General features: G+C 40.3%; 1 protein-coding gene across 2 annotated transcripts in view; it reads left to right on the forward strand.

Annotated features, from left to right (window-relative positions):
* LOC102057499 (uncharacterized) overlaps nt 1–14,054 on the forward strand; it is a 33,028-nt gene extending 18,974 nt beyond the window's left edge. For both annotated transcript variants that reach the window (XM_055705663.1, XM_055705665.1), the window contains 10 exons: nt 390–526; nt 1,097–1,216; nt 1,717–1,747; nt 6,516–6,537; nt 7,112–7,136; nt 8,035–8,073; nt 9,415–9,516; nt 10,750–10,855; nt 11,302–12,228; nt 12,934–14,054. In XM_055705663.1, the coding sequence (XP_055561638.1) occupies nt 390–526; nt 1,097–1,216; nt 1,717–1,747; nt 6,516–6,537; nt 7,112–7,136; nt 8,035–8,073; nt 9,415–9,516; nt 10,750–10,855; nt 11,302–12,228; nt 12,934–12,989 (1,565 nt within the window). In that variant the 3' untranslated portion in view covers nt 12,990–14,054. The remainder of the gene's footprint in view (nt 1–389; nt 527–1,096; nt 1,217–1,716; nt 1,748–6,515; nt 6,538–7,111; nt 7,137–8,034; nt 8,074–9,414; nt 9,517–10,749; nt 10,856–11,301; nt 12,229–12,933) is intronic.
* The last annotated feature ends 3,469 nt before the right edge of the window (nt 14,055–17,523 follow it).

The raw sequence follows: 17,523 nt of genomic DNA on the forward strand, positions 1-17,523 counted from the left end.
TTTATTTGCATGGCATTTCCTATTCTCATTCTCTTACTTATATGCACTTCCCTATGAATTCTCTTACATGACTTTGTATTGAATGTCTTAGTTTCTTGGAAATGTCCAAATGTCCGTTTCTTGGAAATGTTTTATTTTGGTGGGCTTGCAGATCTGCCAGAGACACCGTTTCTCCTTTCAGAATAAAGCATTGTAAAGAGATAAATTTAACTGATGTGGATAATAAGTCCAAAGAACTGCTGAAGTGATCCTGAAGATGCATTGAAATTCTGAAAATGGAATACTTTTATTTATTCATTCTGGCTTTTCATGAGCAACATTGAAGAGAACACATTTGTTTATAGTAGTCTGTACTAAACCACAGATACTTGTAATTCTTGCTTTTACAGGTTTAGAACATGTGGTTGAAATCAGATTTGAAGGAAGAAAAGAGCCACATTATGAGTGCAAGCTGTGTGGGTTTAATACAGAGATGGCACCTATGATAGAACATCTTAGTGGATATAAACACAGAAGAGCATACATTGTGAGTAATTTTGATGCGTTTTGATCACAATTTCTCTATGATATACCCCCCTCCCCTTTTTTTTTATTTCTATAAATACTTACATGAAGTTTGAAGTTTAAACCCCTATGTGGCAAATCGCTAATACTTGTATGGTTGACTCTGGGGGTCAGATCAACATGAACAGCTATGAAGCTGTGAGCTGTTGAGGAAGTGCAGTCCAGAGATGTGTGTCTGTATCTGCTCAAGTCTGTTCCTAAGTGTTTTGATTGCTTCCAGGATCAGGTTCCTAGAACACTGTGGTCTTTCTTACTCCTCAGCATGCCCATAGTGGTGTTGGATATGGTACAGAGCATAATACCTTTTGGTAGCAAGCTTTGCATAATATCCAGTTTTTGGTTTGAAGACCACTTAAGCAACTTTGACATTAAAATTTAATTAGTTGTGTTACAGAGAAAAAACGAGCTAACAGTGTTCAAAATTATGTTTTGCTGGTCTTTTGGAAGCTTGTCCAAAAGGTGAAATATGTCAGGTTTTTTAATATTGTGATGAATTTTAATATTGACCAATTCAAGCTGTGTTTGTCAACAGTCTAAAGAATTTCCAGATAAAATGAAGAGAAAGACAACAGATGTAAAAGAATGCAAAGTCTCATTTCTCAGACGGATAGCAGGAGAGCTAGAGAAGGCGGAAGGATTAAAAATGTATAAGGTAATTGGAAGTAAATCTGAAGTATCCAGTAATGTGTCTTTTATCTGTGCATTTATGTTTGACCTAGTAAATTTTAAAAGTACTGCTAACAAAGCTTGTTAAATTTCTGTGTGTTTCTAGGAAGTGTAGTATTAAATTGAACTAAGGCTTCACTTAAAGCTGCCCTAAAAAGTCTGGGGAGAAGAACAGTAGTATTGAAATTCATCTGGAAAACCAAAGTTGTTTATTTTCAAGATGTTAATTTTTTTTAGATAAGATGTCCAATCTGAATTCAGTCATTCAGAAATTTTACTGCTTTACTTCAATGATTCTTGATTTTTGCAACTTAAATTTTCTCAAATGTAAACAGATTTTCTCCCAAATTTCATTTATATTTACAAGATGATGTATCTATAAAATTATGGACTATGATGGGATAAATAAAAGTACTGGTTCCATTTCTAACTGTTGTTATGAAATTTTAATTGGAAAATCTAATGTGAATCTGTTTCTATTCCCAGATTGAAGGTTATGTAAGACTGAGTACCTCACGTAAGTTTATGAATTACTTGACTATAATAGATGTGATACAAAATTGCCATTTGGCCTGATTTGAATTAGTAGTTGAACTCAAATGGTTTGACTGATATAAAATGTTCAAGTTGTAATAGCACAAAATGTTTTCAGAGATTTTCCCAGTTTTTGTGGTTTTGAAATGAGGGAAGAAGGGAATTGCCAAACTTGCAGTGTTTCTTAGACATTTATTTGACTACTTGGTTCTTAAGTATTTAAGATAACTACAGTAATTTGCTAATCAAGGAAAGTGAAAAAGTATGGAAAAATGGTATTTGGTGGGTTTCTCTGAATAAATTGGTAAAGCCTTCACCTCATTTCAGTCATGAAAAGCTGTACATGCTGAATCACTGGTGACAGTGGAACTTACAGTTTTTTAGCAAGTCCATTGGAACAAGCAATGGAAAACAAACCCTCAAACAGAAAAACAGCATCTTCCCCTATACAATATGTTTATGTTCTTCATTACTGTAGATGTGCTGTTGATGCTTAACGGTGCCAACCTGAAGAAATACCTACTTGCTACCTTTTGATTCTAGTACTAGTGTAAGAGGGAAGGTAGGTTTGATTGAAAAGGGTGAAAGTTGCATAGATCAACAGTTTGTCAGTATGAATGGTGCTGTAGGTGCCCACCATAGCAGTGCTTTTTTTTTTGGATTGATCATTAGTGGCTTCTGTGGGCTGTGCCTTTTAATGTTGGTCTGCAAAACAAGGTGGCAGAGACCCTTTCTGAGCTCTGTTAGTCTGTCTTGTGAAGGAGAGGGAAAGTGACCCAGTAATTTAGCTCAGTTCAGAGTAAATTGACAGCAATGCTTACTGACTTCTGTAGAACTGGGAGACAGTCTCAGATATCAAGGGTAAGATGGAGAAATTGGAGAGGATCCAGCAGAGGATTATGAAGATTTTCAGGGGTCAAGCGCCTGTACCGAGAATGAGGGTTAGAGGGAGTAAGGCTTGTTTAGAATGGGAAAGAGGAGGGTAAGGGGTGATCTTATAACTGCCCTTCAAGCAATCTGTAGGCTGCTACAAAGATGACAAAGCCAAAATTTTGGTAATTGCAGCAGTGTAACAAGAGGTGGCAGCCACAGATGGCAACTTGAGAGGCTGAACTTAGGAGAGGGGGGGAACTTCTTTCCTAGAGGGTAGTACAACACTGGAACAGGTAACGAACACTTCATCCTTAGAGGTTTTCAAGAGGTTTTCTGGCTATACAAAACTAGAATCTTATGTTGATAGTAGTCCTGCTTCAAGTGGGAGGTTGAACTTGATGGTGGAACTGGACGTTACTGTGTGGCCACAGAATTCTGATTTCTTCAGAATTGCATTGATGTAATGCAACAGCTTGTATGACTGGAACGCCTTATTGGGTGGATATAGGCTCCTTATGAAAGACAACAGAAGATGACAGTAGAAGTTGTGCTGGATGCAGGAGTACCTTTTCTATATAGAGCCATGGCTGGTGGTTGTTGAGATCTTATGGGTCAGGACTAGGGGGAAGGCTAAAAAGAATGACATCATGGTAGATGTCTGCCCCTCTCAGACAGGCAGTCTGTAGCACGGCTGTCTTTATATAATGGGAAGAAATCTCCCACCTGCAGGTCCCAGTTATCTTGGGGGTACTGACTTTTGCTGGAAAAGCAGCATGGCAAGTTGCAAATAATCCAAAAGTGAGTCAAGGCTAGTTCTTCATGCAGGTGCCGGATGAGTCAACAAGAGGAGGTGTTTTACAAAGGAGAAGAAGAGTCAGGAATGTGATGGTCAACGGGAGCCTCAATTGGAGTCATCATGAGATGATACAGCTTAAAACCCTTTGGGGAATGAGGAAGTTACATATCAGACCAATGACTTTGGGCTTCAGGAGAACAGACCTCAGCTTCTTCAGAAAACTAGTAGTCAGGATCCCTTGAGAGGTTGCTTTGAAAGGAAAAGAAGCCCAAAAGAGTTAATCAGTCTTCAAGGAAAACCTCAAAGAGCAGAAACGATCCATTTTGCTGTCCAGAAATAATGGGCAGGCATAGCAAGTGGCTACTATGTTTGAGCGGGGAGCTCCTGGCTGATCTTAGGTGCTAAAAAGGTGCACAGAGAACAGAAGGAGAGGCAAGATGCCAAGAAGAGATGTATAACAACTGCAGATGCATAAGAACTGCAGATATATTTGGGGTGAAATTAAGAAGGCAAAGCTTGTCTGAAGGTGAAAGGACTATGAAGGGTAACAGGAAGGCTTCTGCAGGTATGACAGCAGCAAAAGAAGGTGTGGGCCCACTGCTGAGCAAGTAGCCTGGTGATGAAGGACCTGGAAGAGGCTGAGACACTTCTAGCTTTCTTTGCCTTAGTTTTTACTGAGACGGTCTGGTCTCAGATATTTGTGTGTAGTTATAAAGCTTAGGAGAGAATGGCATTACCCACTGGAGAGAAGGATTAGTTTAAGGAAGATCAAATTGAGCATGTGCAAGGCCATAAGACAAAAAGGGATGCTTCTGGTATTGAGGGAGCTGTCTTCTCCTTCAGAAGTCTTTGAAAGGTCATGGTGACCAGAGTAGTTCCTTGGATACCTGAAAAAAAACCCAAATGTGTTTATCTTTGAAAGTAATGGCTACAGCCTGTCCCAGACTTATAAAAAATTATGGAGCAAGTCCTTGTGGACATCATTTACTGGCATGTGAAGGTCAAGAAAGGTGACTGGGACTAGCCAGTGGATTTACCAAGGACAAATTGGGTTTGACCAGCCTGGTTGCATTTTGCAGTGACATAAGCTGGCTCTGTGGACAGGGGAAGAAGGACAGGTGTCATTTTAGCTTTAGCAAATCTTTCAGCCTCCTATGTTATACTTCTAGCCAAACTGAGGAGATGAGGTATGTCTAGATCAGGGGTCCTCAAACTGTTTAACCAGGGGGCCGGCGCGCGGATGCAGTGGCAGGCAGCCATCTGCGGCTGCTGGGTTTCCCCCCCCAACCCCCGGCGGGGGTCTGTAAATACCGGGGGCCGGATTGAGGACCCTGGGGGGCTGTAGTTTGAGGACCCCTGGTCTATAGGGTGGATGAAGGCTGGCTGAACTGTTAGGCTCAAAGAATAGTTGTCGGTGATTTTAAGTGTGTTGGTCAGCCACTAGTGGCATTCCTCAGTGGTTTCTGCTGGGGACAGCACTGTTTATCATGTTCATTCACGACTTGGAAAATGGGATAGAATACACCACTGTCAAATCTGACATTTCTGTCAAATTGAGGGAATGCCTGGTATGTGGTAGAGCAAGACTGCCATTTAGAGGGATCTCCACAAGCTGATGAAATGGGCTGTCAGAAACGTGAAGTGGAGCAAAGCTACATGTGAAATCTTACACCTGGGATGGAGCAGCACCCGGCTGGACACAGACTGGATGCTGTTGGGCTAGGGAGCCGATAATACGAGCCTGCAGGCTTTGATATACAACAGCATGAACATGCTGAATGTGCTTGATGTCATGAAGGCTAACACCGTACTGAACTACATTAGTGGACGTGTAGCCAGCAGATTAGGGAAATGCTTATTTCTTTCTGTTAAAGACTCATTAAGCTGCTTCTGGAATATTGTGTCCTGTGTCTATGAGAAATTTTGGTGAACTTTGTCAAAGTGAGCAGAACTTCAGTCACTAGCTTGAGTAGGGTGAAGTTTTCAGCCACTGAGTAGCACTCCTTGTCTCCACCTATCTTCTTTTCAAACAGGGAGGATTTTGGAGGCTTACTGGAAAGATGGCACAAATTGGGTAATTCAAGGAAAATTATTCTAATTACCAGTGTCCTCACCTTATATTAACTTGTTTGGTTTCTGGTACTTACCACCTCTGTGGTACTTTTACCTCCCAGGCTGCCCTAGATGACCTCCAGAGGTCCCTTCCAACGTAAACTTTTTTACGATTCTGTGATTCTGCCTGCAGAGGTCCCTCCTATCCTACATTTTCATGGTTCTTATCTTTCATGGTTGGATATCTTCTGTGAAATGGTAGCAGTCCTTTTCTTTCCTGACATTTGGAAAACTTTGGGACTTACAGTGCAGCATCTTGTTGCAACTCATCAGCATGTGTTCAGCACTGGGTGGTTAAAACAGTAACACAAGTCTTTCGGCCCCATATTGTAGGGGCAAAGATGTCATTTGTCCTGAGTATTATTACTTGTCCTGTTGCTTAGTGTGGAACACCTGTGCTGGTAAATGCTTAAGTCAAGAGATAGTAAGTTATGTACCATGCAGCAGCCGATTCTTTGAAGCATAGCTACTGTCTTCAGCTACCTTGTGGTACTTGAGCTTTCCCTCCCTGCTCATGCTTATGCATTATACTGGCAAGCGAGATGATGTTCTAATCCCCATAACTTCTTTTTGGAGACTGAACTATTACATGTGCAGCTTTTGAGGTTCACTGGTATGTTCACAGAAAAAAACCCAAACAAACCTTTTCACTTTTTGCACACAGGAGGCATGCCCACCTTAGCTCAATCCGTACTGACTTCTTGCTTGTGTGGGATTCACCTGCCTGAACATGGATGCTGTAGGGTACCCTGCGAATTGGTTAGGGCACAAGCCTCCCATAGACCTTTCATCAAGGATGCCTGGTGGTTGCTAAAATGGCATGTGCCTAGGTTTTGGCTGCTAAATCCTGCCCTTTAAAGAAGCTGCAGCCACTTCAGGGCCTGTAACTGTTCTGTTTGTGTGATGCTTCTGTTGCAGCAATACGGTGGAAACCCTATGAAGTTGCTAATAATTCTTTTTACTTTTCTAGCCTCATCAAAGAAGAAAGCAAGGTGAGAGTACTAACCCCACAGGGGAATCAGAAGAGGGGTTTTTTTTTGAGATCTCTTTACTTAATAAATAGATTTACTTTTCTGTAACAAACATCATAATGTATAGGGAAAATATTTTCTTTCCACTGTACTTTGTGTAAATTGTTCCTTTTTGTCTGTAAGGAAATAGTAGCTATGGCTGAGGAAATATTATACTGGTTACGCAGTTAGATAGCAGTCTGATATAAATGGAGAAATTGCAATTCAAATTTTAAGCTGTTACCATTTTAATTTAGGATGCCATTGGCTGAGTAAATTGTATAAAAGGCACCGCTGTTCATACAGGAGGATAAAACCCCCATTACTTTGGTCATCTTCTTTAGCTGATCTGTAAAGGAGATCATCAGTACTACTGATCTCTTTGAGAACCTTTAAGAAATAATGGTATTTTAAATATACCATAGAAAAAGGTATCCTGTATTGGTAAGTGATAGAGATTTGGAAATTGAAATTATTTTAGTCTAGTTGCTATGAGTAAACCTCACTTTTTAGTAATCTTTGGAATGTATTTTAATATTGTCATTTTCTTTCTAAGGTGGGAAGATGATTATAAGCATGAGGTATGTAGAGGTAGTAATTCTGCAAGTGTCTTATGCTGTAGCAGTTTCCTTATGCTTTCTTTTAATTTTGCTGAAAAAAACTTCTGCTCTTTTGGCTTCATTTGCTATTTTATTAATATTGCAGAAGCAAAATAATTGACCTAATGACCAGAGTTTTGTGTTCATCACAGCAGAGGGGAAATGGATACTGTACATCCACCTTAGCTCTCATAATTCCTGTTCAAAGACACTGAAGAGTCTCAGATCCAGTGTCTGCAGGCCAGGTCTCCCAACCTGTGCTGTAGTCTCCACTTCTCTGTTTTGCCCCTCTTCAGATCTGAGGTATTCTATACTGAAGGTTTGGTTTGAAACTTCAGATAAATCTAAAGATTTGTAATCTTGTTTGCTAACTCAGAGGTGAAACTCAAACTGATCTCTCAGTGTCTGTCCTGAATAGCACTGGGCACAAACACTGAGAACGGCCTCCTTTTTATCTTAGTGGCGGATGTTGTTTTGTAATCTGATGTATTCTGTGGTGATGTCTTGCTCTTTTAGGCCTCAGGCTGTTCAGGTGCTATGCTAGATGCAGCTGGGCACTTGACTTTTTTTTAAACGTGAGGTTGGACCTGAGTGAGGAGAGCCTGAGTGAGGATAGCTCTTGTAGGTATGTAGTGTAGACGTGAAATGTGTTCCTCCTGATACTGGAAGTAATGCAGTTGCTTTTGTAGTAGCTGCTACCTAATTGCTATTGAGGCTCTAATGTTACCTGTTTATGGCTGCGACCAAAAATTGCTATCTTTTCTTTGTGTTCACTTTTGTTGGATAAAAGATTAAAAGGTCTTGTTTTGTACAAGGTGATGCGACAAATACCATAATATTCAGTCTTTTAATTTTTCTTCCCCATTCTACAATCACACAGAATGATCCAGTTCGGAAACAGAAAGCTCTAGAGTTCTTGGTATGTATGTAAGATAATTGTGGTAAGAGGGATGCAATTGCACCGGTATGATGCAATGAATATTGTGAAGCAGCCTTTGATTACTGATCAAACTCATTTGACCACAACTTTAATTTCCAAGTTCTATTTTAATGGACTCTGCTCTTTGAAAAGCTAGTGCAGCTGTAGCAGAATGTTAGCTGAGAACAACTTGCTGGCTTAAATGTGAGCTCTCTACCTGTTCTCTGGATCGTTCTTCCCTTTGCAGAGGAACCACTCTGATGAGCAGTGTTAGGATGTTGCTCAGGTGCTGTTGTCTGACTGTATCTAATGGGCTTGTTGATAATGCTGAATGAGAGGAGCCAGTCCAGTCTTGCTGCCTGTGATGCTGTGGCTAGTCCTGCTGCCACAGAACCGGACAGCCAAGCAAAACCGGGTGACACTAGAGCACAACTGCTGGTGTGGAGTGGGGAAATCTTTATCAGTTCAGTTGCTGTTAGCAGTGGCATAGTAAGCCTCTCTTTGCCTTTTGGGTTTATGCTGTGAAAATACCTGACCGTTTATATTCACTATGTTACTGAAAGAAAGTCATGTTCTGCACCTAAGGTAATTACAAAATTTCATTTGAGTCCGAATTGTGCTTATACACTGAAATCACAAGTAGAATGTTTTGAGATGTGTGCTTCATTTCTTTTAAGCTGTGGTTACTTGTGACTTTAGGAAGAGGGAGAGAGAAAGCAAGTCTGGGGATAATCAGTAAACTACCAAAGTACTTGGTAGACAGTTAATTGATCTTTATATACAGGAATCACAGTTATTCCTTATGTCAGACTGCCCATGTTCTTTTAATTTACTGTAATCACTTTATATACTTCCTAATCAGTCTCTTTAGACATTAAAAAGACAGATAGCCAAAAATGATCTGTGCTTTATAGAATTATATCAGTATCTTTTGGTATCTCTTATTCCCAAAGTTACACATAGGAAAATTATAATGGAGACTCATCTTTTTGAATCAAAGGCATCCGATGGTGCTGAAGCTTACTTTTTATTCAATTTTCTACACAGACAACATAAATTTAAGACTTGTGCCCTTCTTCACCCTCAAGAAAATGTTCATGATTGACAGTAGGGGAGTGGCACCGGCGTTGAGGTTTATATTTACCCTTTATCAGGCCATAATTATGTTCACAATTTTATTTTTTCATACATATGTGTGTGATATATGTATGTTATATATGTCTTATGTATCAGCTAATAGTATAAGCTTGGTTATAGCTAAATCAAAGTATTAACTTTGATCTGTTCATTATATGACCCTTTGCCTTCCTATTGACCGATTCTCACAATGGTTTTCAACAGGAGACTTTTCACATCACCTCAGACTCAGAAGCAACACTTGTTGTTCATATTACGCAGGAACTCACAGAAGCTTTGAAGGCCTTTTGTGAAAAGAAAGCAGCAGTAAGTAACTTAATCTTGACCAGAGCTGTTTTACCATTGGGAGAAAAGTAGTGGTGGAACTCATTGTGTTAACACTCTGATGAAGTGTAACAGTTCAGGCATAGGTCAGAAACCCCCACTTAAATAAATATATATATATATTTATTCTTTTTTTTTTTTTTTACAATTTCTAAGTACCAAATACATTAATTACATGGCACATTTCTGTCAGTTTTCCATCATCTTCTATCTGTTTTGGTTTTCTTTTGCATACATTCTCCCCCTCGTTTGGGCACCATTTTGCTTCATGATGTCTGTCTGGTTGTCATCTTTCCTTTGCAGTTCATCCCTTGCTTCATAGCTTTTCCTCTAAGGTTAATCAGGCTTTATATGCTGCCCAAATGTGTCACTTCATCCTTTTGTGGGCATGTGGATAAGTCTGTCTTTCCTGGTGACTTGTAGCTCTGCTCCTAGTTGAGAGCTTTAATCTGTTAAAACTAAGGTAGGCAAGATGTTCCTGTCTTTCTGTTGGTCCTTACACACCTCCATAGCTTCTTTGCATAAAAATTGTATACCTGTAGAAAAAAGGGTCTGAAGAAGGACCAGAATCTGCACAAAAATGACTCATCACCTCTGGCAGCTAGTGGTTCACAAAATTCAGCGTGTGTTCTTCAGTCTGATTTTTCAGACTTGATATTTCATACTTTTTTTTTTTTTTTAGGCATTAGTAATATATTCCATGTCAGCTGAGCTATAGTAACTGTCTTTGTGCAAATGTCACAACCACCAGTTTTTTGAGAGATACACTTTAAAAAACTTCATGTATTTGAATATAATACAGTTCTTGTGAGCTAGTTAAAAATCATTGCCACAGATTGATCTCAGGCAGTAGCTGAGCCTTCCATTCTGCATTCCCCAGCTAGAGACAGGATTTGCATATGTTCCAGTTTTATTTTGTAGCCAGGTGATGTTGAGGGATATGGGGCAATAAAGTGAAGAAATTTGAAACAGGTGATGTTGTCTTCCCCAGACACCTCATCCTACTCTAAGACACATACCTCTTCCAAACAATAGTTTTGAAAATTGTGGTTTAATGTGGTAATTGTGAACAACAGAACAACACGTCATTCATACAGAGTTTGCTGTCACCTAGAGTTGTACTCTGCTAACTTTCCATGGGCAGCTTGCTATTTTTTTTTAAATGCTCAAGGTCTGAGTTTAAAAACAGACATTCTGACCTTTTGCTTTACCCAGGTTAATTATACTAACAGTCTGAGGCCACTGATGTCAATATCTCAAGATGAATTTCCAGGAAAGAAAAGCATCCCAAAACACTATAAGCCATATGGAAAATCCAAAGGTAATTTAGATATTTTGCTCTGCTAGTTTAAGTCTTCTCTAAACACTGAACAGATTGCAAAAATTTACCAAAAATTACGAAAGCCAGCCATAGTGCTTCTTTGCTAGAGTACTGCATGTCTTTCTCTGCTGTCTGTCAGTTCAGAATATCCTTTTCTGATGCGTTAATGACTTCAACCTTCACTGTCTAAGAACACTTCTTTCTCTCTAAATGGTATTACAGCAGTAAAGGTGATTGGAAATCCAAGTGGTAACCTCTCCTAACCTATTTAACATCAGGATTTTTGGGTAAAATGGTGCTGGACTCAGGTAGGACATAAACGCAGGAAATGGGAAAAGAACAGGAAAAGAACACTTGATAAAACCTCTAAATAGTTGTGTTTTCAGTTGATATTTTAATATTTTGCTAACTTGTAGTGCCCTGTATTCATTTATTTATTTATTCAGGAAATTCTAACTGGAATCAAGGTATTTTGTCTCATTATGAAGAGTGTTCTGCAGATGCTTCTTTTGCTCCTGCTAACTCATACAGTTACCAAACAGATGATGGACCATCTTCCTATCATCTGAGATCTAATGACTTTGCAATGATGTCTGCACTCAGGGACTCTTTTGCTTGTCAGACTGGAAGTCCTGCCAGTGGTATCAGTGAATGGCTGAGACAGTTCAGCCGATCTGCTTCTGGCAGCAATTCAGCTGGTGGGCCCTCTTCCTATGAGGCCAGTCCAGTGAGTGAGTACCCAGCAGAATATATGTCCAGTGATGTGCGAGGAAGTAAGATCCCTGATAACAGAATCTCATATGGCAAGAAAAGTACAAAATGGAGGAACCGACAAGCATGTACAAAAGCAAGGAGTGTAAGTGATGAAGGATTACCTTATCCCAATTCTTCTTCCTCATATCCTTCATTTGGAAGATATTCCACAAACTATTCTTTGCAAAGCTATTCCTCTTACGAGAATGATGAGTCTGTGAGTACTTGTACATCTTCTGCAAATTCTGCTATTTCGGGAAGAGGTGGCACCAGGTGGAACGAGGACTCTAGGTGGAACGAGGACTCTAGGTGGAACGAGGACTCTAGGTGGAACCAGGAGTCTAGGTGGAACCAGGAGAGTAGATGGAACCAGGAGACTAGGTGTCAAGGATTCGAGCATCAGAAGTCAGGCTACAAGACTGATTGGAGTTCGCATCGGTACTCATTTTCTGGCAGTGGTTCATACAGAGATTACCAGCAATTCAGAAGCTCAGATAAGATGTTTGATGAAGATGCTGTTGGTCTTGCTCCCAACATTTTGAATACACTACAAGGAAATGATATACCTCCAATGACCAGGATGCTCAAACAGTTGGCTCCATGTTATCCAGCACTTCAAAGTAAGATGGTGATTAGTTCTTATGTAAAATGAGTTACATCGACATAGTTGCTTTAATACAAGCAGGAGATGGTGTGTTGCAGAGATAGTATGCTCCATTCAGAGGAGTTGAGTTCATTTTGCTCAACATCTGTATCAGCTGAACAAGCCTCTCTGAGGAGACTTTGTCTCTTGACAACTAAATAGAGCTGTGGGTGGGAGGAAATCTTGATAGCACAAAAATTTCCTCAATTGAAAGGTTTGTCTTAGCTCATCTTGCTGACTAGCATCTTATATCATAGTCAGAGTTCATACTGTTGGGGTGGCAACTATGGGAAGGGAATGTATTTGCATAAAGAAAAAAATATTGGAATCCATGCAGAACCAAATTTGGATGGCATTATAATAGATAAAATACTCCAAATAGATCAAACATATTGGAATAACAAAAGAGAAATGTTATCAAAGAGTTGGTTTGTATGTGACATCTTCAAAATAAAAGATTCTCCTTTGGAAATAGATTGTAAGAGGAATTTAAAGGAAGGTGAGCATATGCTACTGTATAGCTCTTGTTGAGCTTTGGACAAATGTGAAACTATGCTTATGGTACCAGAATTAGTTAATTAGGTAGATAGTTAATAGTATCATTTTAACATTCTCTCTGCTGTATTGTGTGAAATAACATGAAATAGAAGTAACTTTAAACGTTTTTATCTCCCCTTTCTAGAACTAAATATTCAGACATTAGTCAATGTGCTAGTAGAAACTAGAGGAAAAGATTAAGGAGCAACAACAGCTGAACTGGAAACAGATGAACAGATTCGAGAACCTCCATCTCTTGGCTTTCAGGAAAGAGGCTGCGTTTAATTCTGTGTTTGACTGGTTTTGGAAGGGGAAAGGGAGGTAGGGTTTAATTTTTTAACATGTGAGATATAGCTGGAACACAAACTTGCACATAATGGAGATGAACGTACTATTTTGTTTAGGCTTTTTTAATGTATTTGTTATATCTTAGTATATTACAGAAAAAAATCTTTTGTTATTTTTTGAAAATATGTTAAAGTTATTCTGTCAGCAAAAAGTTAATAACCCTTTTAACACCCTTCCCAACTCAGAAAACAGGAAACGTTTACTTTTATGTTATCTACTTAGGGAGAATATTCACTGAAAATACAGATCCATTGTATGAAAATACAAGTTTACTTTTCACACAAATGTAAGGCCAGTTCAGTTAATTTGAGGCTTTATAATTAGCATATTTTTAGAAATGGGTTCACTACATTTCTGTTTAGACAAAGAAAGGAGAATGTCACAGCAAAGGTATTCTCTGTCTTAATGTGATGCTATATGAGGAAAATGTAATCTGTTCTAGGGGGTTGGTACATAATGAGGCTTATTTCATTTTGGCAGCATAAAAAGAGACATGAAATATATGCAGTTTTTTTATCATGTTGTTCAGAATGAAATGGTTATAAATCAACTTAAAAACTCATTGATGGATTGATCCATACTAAAATAAAAATTTTCGGTTCTTTCTACTGGCAAAAGCGCACTAAGAAATAGTAGAACCTATAAGGCAATCAGATAAAATAATAGGGAAAAATAAATCATTAGATGTCTGTGTTACATAATCAAATCTAGCTTACATGGAGCTAAAGAAAAGAAGTGAGATTGTTTATTCCACAGTGTCCATTTTCCTTTCCACTGCTGGGTTGTGGACTATTATTTTTCTCATTCATACCTGAAATATTTCTCTGTCTTTGTGCATTAAATACTTGTGCTAAACCAGGGTTAGTCTTCATGAGTTGTCATAATATCTTTTTGCATTCACTAAAATAACTTTTTGGATCTTGTCTTGTAAATGTCAACAAAAAGGCAACAAAGTAATCTATTACAGATCATACAAACTAGATTTCCTAAAGTTATCCTTCTGTAATTGTTTTACTTGTGCATCAGAGAAGATCCACTTCCCTTTTTCAGTCTTGTTCACTACTTACTTTTCTCCTTCTCATACTTACTAAAGGGTTTAAGTAGTTTCTAATGGCATGCACTTAGTAGTTGTGCCGTGTTTATCCATTGAATTAAATAGTAAACCACCTTGCTTAAAAGGGAAAAATACTATTTTCTACCACAGGTGTCTGCCAGAGCTTTGATTTAAAACTGTAGGACAGATCAGTTGTTATCTACATGTAAAAATTATCAGAAATTATTTACATGAATGTTACTACCATAGGGTTTTTTCCACAGAAAGTGTAGTGCAACTAAAATTCTGAAACTGTAGAAAAAATGATGCTAGAAAATGTTACTGCTACAACTCTTGTCAATTCACATTCAGACCTTTTCCTCTGAGGTTGTTGCAGATCTCACTCCCTTTGGGATTTTCCTGCCATTACTGTATACCCCAGTGGCATACAGCAACTGGATGGTCCCTGCCCACATTAGATGCTCTTTCCACCTAGACGTTCCCTTCTTATTTTTTGTTCTGAGGAACAGTTCCTGTACCTGCTTGTTGTTGTGCAAGGTCCTGCACTGGAGAAACAGTTCTTGCATTTTGAAACGGAGTTGCAGTAGTGACCGAGAGAGTAAGTGCTTTTCAGCAGTGATTTGCTAAAGGTTTCCTGAGCTGTAGGTAGCATTTGGAGTCCTGTAAATGCCCACCATTTCAATTTTCATTTCTTACCAAAACTGGTAAAATTCTTGAGATGATTGTCTGTTGGTTCTTATACAGAAGCACTATCACGCAGGGAATTCTGTGTAAGCCGGTGGTGTCTTGTAACATGCACTCCAAGCCTGCCTTGTCACTTCTGTGCAATTACTGCCAGCAGCATGGTGTTCTCAGTGTCTATCGCTTGACTGAGCCAGTTTCATCTGCATCACTGCTTTCTCCTTAATTCTCTCTTTCTTCTTTCCAAAGATCTTCCTAGTTTTGGAAATTAAGGGCTTTGCTGTGTGATTTCTGTACTGACGCTGGCCTGGGGTCTGCCACTTGGCACTCCCAGGTTTGACAGATTTTGGGCTATAGCTGTCACCTCCACAACTGTTTTCAAAGACTTCTTTTTTTCAAAGCAAACATGTATAGCTGACTTACGTCAAACAAGTTGCATCTTTTTTTATCACAGGGACACGTTTCTTCATGGAGTGCAATTTCGTAGAATCATAGAATGGGTTGGAAGGGACCTTTAAATGTCACCCAGTCCAACCCCCCTGCAATGAGCAGGGCCATCTTCAGCTAGATCGGGTTGCTCAGAGCCCCATCCAGCCTGACCTTGGATGTTTCCAGGGATGGGGCATCCACAGCTTCTCTGGGCAACCTGTGCCAGTGTTTCACCACCCTCATTGTAAAAAATTTCTTACTTATATCTAGTCTAAATCTGCCCCCTTTTAGTTTAAAACTATTACCCCTTGTCCTATACCCTACAGGCCCTGCTAAAAAGTCTGTCTGTCCCCATCTTTCCTATAAGCCCCCTTTAAGTACTGGAAGGCCACAATCAGGTCTCCCTGGAGCCTTCTGCAGGCTGAACAACCCAAGCTCTCTCAGCCTTCCCTCACAGGAGAGGTGTTTGATCCCTCTGATCATCTTTGTGGCCCCCCTCTGGACCTGCTCCAACAGGTCCATGTCGTTCCTGTGCTGAGGGCTCCAGAGCTGGATGCAGTGCTCCAGGTGGGGCCTCACGAGAGCAGAGTAGAGGGGCAGAATCACCTCCCTCGACCTGCTGGCCGCGCTGCTTTTGATGCAGCCCGGGGTACATCTGGCTTTCTGGGCCACGAGTGTACATTGCTGGCTTATGTCCAGCTTTTCATCCACCACTACCCCTGCGATACCCACCAATTTCCTAGTATTCAAATGAAGGGCAAAAAGAAACGGACAGAAACATCTTCAGGTTGTAACTCTGCAAAGGGATCGTTTACCCCCATGACAGGAATTACGAATGCTTTTCCTTTTTTCCAGGGCTGTGCAGTGTAGGACAGTGAGCACTAAGTATTGCTGCCTCGTTTGGAGGGCGTCTGTGATGCCTTCCTTTCCTCTGTAGGGCCAGGTACTCAGACTGTTTTCTTTCACACAATCCACCTTGAGGATCTGTCTGCCCGTTGCACTTCTTTTTCTCTAGCCAACAGCTCATCCTACAGACATGACTTCTGAGAGATGGTGACTTTGGATTCTTAGTTGTTCTCATTCAGTTCAACCCTGCCACCTTTTAAGGGGGATTCAAATGACACTAGGAAAAGGAAAGCATAAATCCAGGCTTCTAGCCTTTCTGGCGCCTGACCAGCCATGTCCACAAAGGCACCAGGTAAGAAAACCTCATGGAAAAAAAAAGTAAAATGTGCCTTGAAAATTCTGGCATCCTGCCAGTTACTTCTTCAACAGGTTAGCACAAGCTGAGACCTCCTGTTGCTTCTGTTTTCCTGCATTGCCCGATTTCCTCGAATCAACTTCTGGCTACTTCTTACCCCCAGGAAACCCCTTTGCCTTATGTTGTGCCCATGCAGTATAGAACCGGGCCAGAACGAGTCCTCTGCTTGTTCGGGTTCCTCTAGACTCTGGTCCTTCTTCAAGAACAGACCTTCACAAAGTAGGCGTTGATAGCCTGCAGAGCAGCATCTTTAAATGCACTAATACAGCTACACCACAAGCTCTGGCACCGAGGCGAGAGTTCTGAGGCTGCACCAGAGCCTTTTGAACCAATTTCACATTTCCTTAAAAAGCCACTGATAAAAATCCAGACTAGAACATGCTTTGGGGGGTAAATGGTCTGCTTTCCAGTCAGTTTGTTGGTCTGTGGTGTCCCTGCTTTCACACCTTCAGAAGCATCCGTTTCCCACTGAGACAAGAGCCGTTCCAGTCCGGAGCCACTTTGGTGGTTTTCTGCAGCAGCACGGCTCCTTCAGAAAGTGCTGGCGCTCCTTGTTCTGCGCCAAAGGCTGAAGCATAACAGGGTTGGCTGGAAAAGGAGACATCTTCACAGGAGACAACTCGGGAAGTCTCTCAGGTTCCAGCTTTTTTAGTTTTGTACTGTGGACCTATTAATGATCCTCAAAACGCTTCCCAGAATTACTAGATTTCATTTGGGTGGGTGTATGTATGCCCCAAAGGGACAGATCCCTTAGTGGGAACGGAATGGGGAAGCTCTTTCGAATGGGACCATTTAATGGAGAAGCTCTTTTGAGCTCAGAACTTTGGGGCTGCTCTTTTCTTTTTTGTTTCTGAAGGGAACACACACAGTGACTGCCTCAGCCTCCTGGGGAGGTCAGGTTCAAGCAGTTAACTGTTGGAAGTCTTTCTCCCTGGTCTTAAACGTAAGTCATTTACCATTCA

The sequence above is a fragment of the Falco cherrug genome, chromosome 3 (genome assembly GCF_023634085.1).
Source record: "Falco cherrug isolate bFalChe1 chromosome 3, bFalChe1.pri, whole genome shotgun sequence".
In the NCBI taxonomy this organism is placed as follows: domain Eukaryota; kingdom Metazoa; phylum Chordata; class Aves; order Falconiformes; family Falconidae; genus Falco; species Falco cherrug.